Below are 5,000 nucleotides of genomic sequence, written 5' to 3' on the forward strand. Positions count from 1 at the left end.
AGCTATGGGCCGAAGGGACACTGCAAAGAACCTAAAGTAATGCCTACATTGCACCGCATGAGGCGCACCGACGGCACTACGCCCCTAAGGGGAATCTAGAAATGGAGCTGTTGCAAAACCCATAAATAAGCATCTTATCTGCATGTTCCACATTACTGGAACGGTAAGGCAGAACTGACTCTTCAGTTTCTTGAACTCAAAATGAAACTTCGAAATTTGACACTTGTCAAAGCCCGGACACGCCCAGAGCCGTTATCTGCAGAATTCTCACTCCGACAAACATTCCCACGCCATCTTGACTTGTTCGTTTAATGGTAACAGTTATTTTCCTGGAAATTCACCTCACACTACAAACAAAGAACCTTAAAATGCCTATGTTCATGGATCATTTTCTGCTCAGAATGGAAAGTTTACTTTCATTTTCAAAGTATAAACTCGTACACATCATCACATCTTGTATATATAAGTATACATACATCCAGCCTCACTGACACACACACAACACACATATAAGGCGCATATATATATATATATATATATATCCATATAACTGGCGCATATATATATATATATATATATATATAAGACAGATTGTATTATATAAGATAATATATGTATATATAAACAAGTATACACATAAATATAGCATATATACATAAATATATTATTATTATTATTATTATTATTATTATTATTATTATTATTATTCTCCATGTATCTATGATATTTAGACAGAAAGATACATAAATAGAAAGATGGAGAGATTACTAGATAACTAGATAAATAAGGGCTAGAGTTATTCATTCCCCAACAAATCTCTCTCTCTCTCTCTCTCTCTCTCTCTCTCTCTCTCTCTCTCTCTCTCTCTCTCTCTGTCTACAGTGTCAGGGAAAAGGGCAAGAAATGTCCCAAATCCCCAAATTCTTACTGGGGTTTTTCAACCAGAGTGGAAGACACGGACATCGAAAATTGATTCGCTAGCATTTGATGTTGACTAGAGAATCCGGACGAAAAGGAGATGGCATAAACCAGACAACACACCAAGGTCGCACCTGATCCGGTGACATCATTATGCGAGAACCAGAGAACCCTGCTGATTATGGAATGATGCATGTGACCGCTATTCATTATGAATCAGCTCGAGTTGGAACAGCTTACTTCAAATTAACCCAAAGCGGCGCGGCGTTGCAATTGGCTGGTCGTTCGGACAAAAATCTAGAAAATGACTCATGTTCTGAGCACGATTTCATTTTTGTCTTATTTTAAATTATCAAAGGTGTAGTCCTGATTTTAAAAGTTTCTCTCTCTCTCTCTCTTTCTCTCTCTTACTCTTAGACTCTGTTGTATGTGACCATACCATTATATATATTGAAAATATATATATTAAATGTCTGATCACATGAATATACCATTAAATAAAAACAGTTGTCTGTGTGTGTGTGTGCTGTGTATAAAAAACTATATATAAATATTTATATTTATATATATACATATTAGTAAACACAATAAAATGTGGTATGGAACATTTTTATAACCTAAAATATAGGTTTATATATAAATATATATATATATATATATATATATATATATATATATATATATATATATATATATATTTTTCAGGTGACCAGCGCCCTTTTCTAAGAGAGCGTCTTGGGAATGTTGATCATGTTTATTCAATTTGAACGATTTTTTTCAATCCCTGCAAACCAAGATTAATCGTAACCTGGAGCATTTGAAAACCAAAATAAGTTAACCTCAAAACGACAGTCGTTAATTGCTCTCAAATGAATCGCCAGTTAAGGGTTATTAACCCTTAACAAAGAATATTTGAGATGTTTGATTTTAAACGTAACAGTTTCTTTAAACATTCGGACAAACTAAGTCATAAAAAACATCGAACGATTTAACAGAATGATTTTGCATTTTTTAAATCCTATAAACTATTTTACTGGAATAACAAGGTTGATATAAACACACTCTAACAATATAATAATTATATATATAATCTATATATTCGTAATATACATATACAGTAAGTATATATGAAGGAGGAAACAAAAGAAATGCGAAATACAGAAAATATAAAAATATAATATATACATAAATTTTGAACAAAAAGCGACTTTACCTTAGGACAAACGTTATGTATCTACCAATACCGACAGAAAGCTAGATAAATGCTTCTTCAGAGATTCACTAATAATAATAGAAAAATAAAGGGGATTCAGGGCCACCTTCCAGACGTCTGCCTCTCTCTCTCTCTCTCTCTCTCTTTCTCTCTGTCTACCCGGAAAAGTTCCCTGACCGGCCTGGGGGTTTTTCAACCAGAAACAGGCCTTGATCCGTCATTTGATGTTGACACAGAATCTTACGAAAAGTCTATGCTCTGTTACAACATTCGCCACCTGAGAGACAGGTAGAGAACGAGAAAAAGGACTTTGATGCATGGACCACCTATTCTTAATCAGTTGAATATGGAAATTTCTCCTATGGCGGTTAAATGCCTAAATGCTACCTAAATTCCTTTCTCCAACGGATGTTAAATTTTGAACCTGATTTTAAAGTCTCTCTAATGCGGACAATGGCTTTTCCCAGTCTTGGTCAGGCTGATATTATTTACAATCAAATGTTATATATATATATGTGGTGTGTGAACAGCAGTTATATTTATAAAAAAAAAAATATATATATATATATATATATATATATATATATATATATATATATATATATATATATATATATATCCCGACCAACAGTGACCCAGCTGATAGTATCAACTGGGTCACTGATGGGTCTCTGAAGATTAGGTAAAACTCGCTGGTATGCTAGGCAGTAAGCCTGCCCATTTAAGAACCTTGAATATATACATGCACATATATATATATATATATATATATATATATATATATATATATATATATATATATATATATATATATTATATAATATGAATATTGGAAATTCAAATAATCAGTCAACAGAAAACACTACTTGAAATTTGAAGGCACCTAAGACAGCCATCAGCTCTAATATTACAGCATAAGAGGGAGTTACCTACCAAGGTATTATTATTATTATTATTATTATTATTATTATTATTATTATTGAGTGAATTAGTCACATTGGCTTGATATTATCATGATTGTTAATCATTTTCTTTTTAGCTGACTATTGGTGAGGCTGAGGTGGCCCGAGCCAGATTCAGGAGGGCTGTCTCTGTAGCGTCTCTGGGACCTTTGTCAGGTACGTATGTCTTCCGGCTTTTTATGCAGTGGCAATTTGGCATATAAAAAAAGAGCCAAACTAACTATTATGCTGTGGAATTTGCATACCCTACAGATAAAACCACCAAAAGTTGATGGGTTATCGAGAAATATCCTGTAATGCGACTGTGAATGTGTTTTCGTGGCTGACCATGTTGTGTAAGGTATATCTGGATGAGGGAATGGTTCCTATTGATGAAGACTACAGGCGATTTAAAGGACTAAGAATATAAGGACATAGTATTACATAACATTACTTAGTATACTACGAAAGGTTTAATGTATAATTTTGATCGAGAAAGCATGACAGGTTACAGGACTGACAAGAGAAGCACAATGAGTGTGTGGGAAAAGAAGAGTGTGTTTAGATGTTTGAGTGTTGAGGATAAAAAGTACAGAGCATAAGACATCGACAGCGATTGTAAGTTTTTATGTCGGAAGTGAGAATATGTAGACGAAGAGTGACTGGTTTGGTGTAAAAGCAGGGGTTACATTAGGGTTTAGCGTATCTCCATAGCTTAATGGAGGTGAAATATGGTTCTTAAATGCAAATTAAATAAAAAAAAATGGAAGCTTTTAAGAGGAATATAACTTGGCAAGAGGATTTGAGGAATGTGGAGAAACTTAAAGGAAGGAGTAAAAAGGTAAGGATATGTGAAAAGAACGAATTCCGACATGTAAGAGAAAAGAGTCTATGATCTGGAAATGTTAGGGGGAAAGAGGACAGGAATCCCTAGAAAGTGCCGGACAGGAATGAGAAGGAAAGTGTATGGGGTGGGCCTTAATTTCCTGGAAGCGCGAGAGTGCGTTTAAAGATCAAGAGAATGATGCTGTGAGTGTAAGGCTGCTTGTCGTGTTCCTGGTAAAAGTTTCTAACTAGGGGCATATAGCTGCCATGTTGCAGAAATTTCTGAAAAATGGGTTTATCCTTGATTCAGAAGTTAAAGTTTATCCTTGATTCAGAAGTCAAAGTCGGCATTTTAATTTTTACAATAAAAATTCAAGCTCTCATAATTCAAGAATGCCTTCGTATTGATCTGAAATTTGCAATTTTATTAATGGGGCAGCGACAGCTGTGCTCCTTTCTCTCGAACTATCCCTGACAACACATGAACATTGTTGAAAAAATAAAGAGAGAAAGAGAAAGAGAGAGGGCAAAGTATCCCTCCAAACCGCTTAAAAACATAAAAACAGCTTAACCCTCTGAAAGTGCTCCATAGCCACAGAGCAATAAAATCTTCATTATCCGGAAGGGATTGCAAATTGAATGTTGCCTCTAGGAGCAGTAGCCAACATTCAGCCATTACAAAGATAGATAAATGGAAAAATTGGTCTAGACTTTTATTACAGGGGAGAAATCGTTGTTTAAGAGATCTAGCCAACAACAGGCGGAGTTTAAAATAATTACTGTGTTGTAAATTTAAATTGTCCAAAAGCGATAACATATCACACTTTCAATTTAGGTTTCTTAATACCTTTGCATCAGCTGATTTTTTTATTCACCTTACACATGATATTGATGTGATAATGAAAGTTCCAATGGAGGAAAGAAATTAAAATTAATATAATAAAAAAAGTTGTACCCACATATCAATGTTCAACGAAAAATTAACCTTCATGCCATTGAAATCATTGGTTTCAGTGTATCTATTTTATTTTTTATTTCTAATATACCTTGACTGGAGATTCGCTTAAATGATTTTTTTGCCTAAGTCCCAGAATTAAGATAAA

The 5,000-nt window shown here is 34.1% G+C and overlaps 1 protein-coding gene across 1 annotated transcript in view; it reads left to right on the top strand.

Annotated features, from left to right (window-relative positions):
- LOC136851550 (uncharacterized) overlaps positions 1-5,000 on the top strand; it is a 235,555-nt gene that overhangs the window by 225,342 nt on the left and 5,213 nt on the right. The window contains exon 5 of the mRNA XM_067125807.1: positions 3,171-3,249. Coding sequence (XP_066981908.1) covers positions 3,171-3,249 — 79 coding nt within the window. The remainder of the gene's footprint in view (positions 1-3,170; positions 3,250-5,000) is intronic.

The sequence above is a fragment of the Macrobrachium rosenbergii genome, chromosome 23 (assembly GCF_040412425.1).
Source record: "Macrobrachium rosenbergii isolate ZJJX-2024 chromosome 23, ASM4041242v1, whole genome shotgun sequence".
Classification (NCBI taxonomy): Eukaryota; Metazoa; Arthropoda; class Malacostraca; order Decapoda; family Palaemonidae; genus Macrobrachium; species Macrobrachium rosenbergii.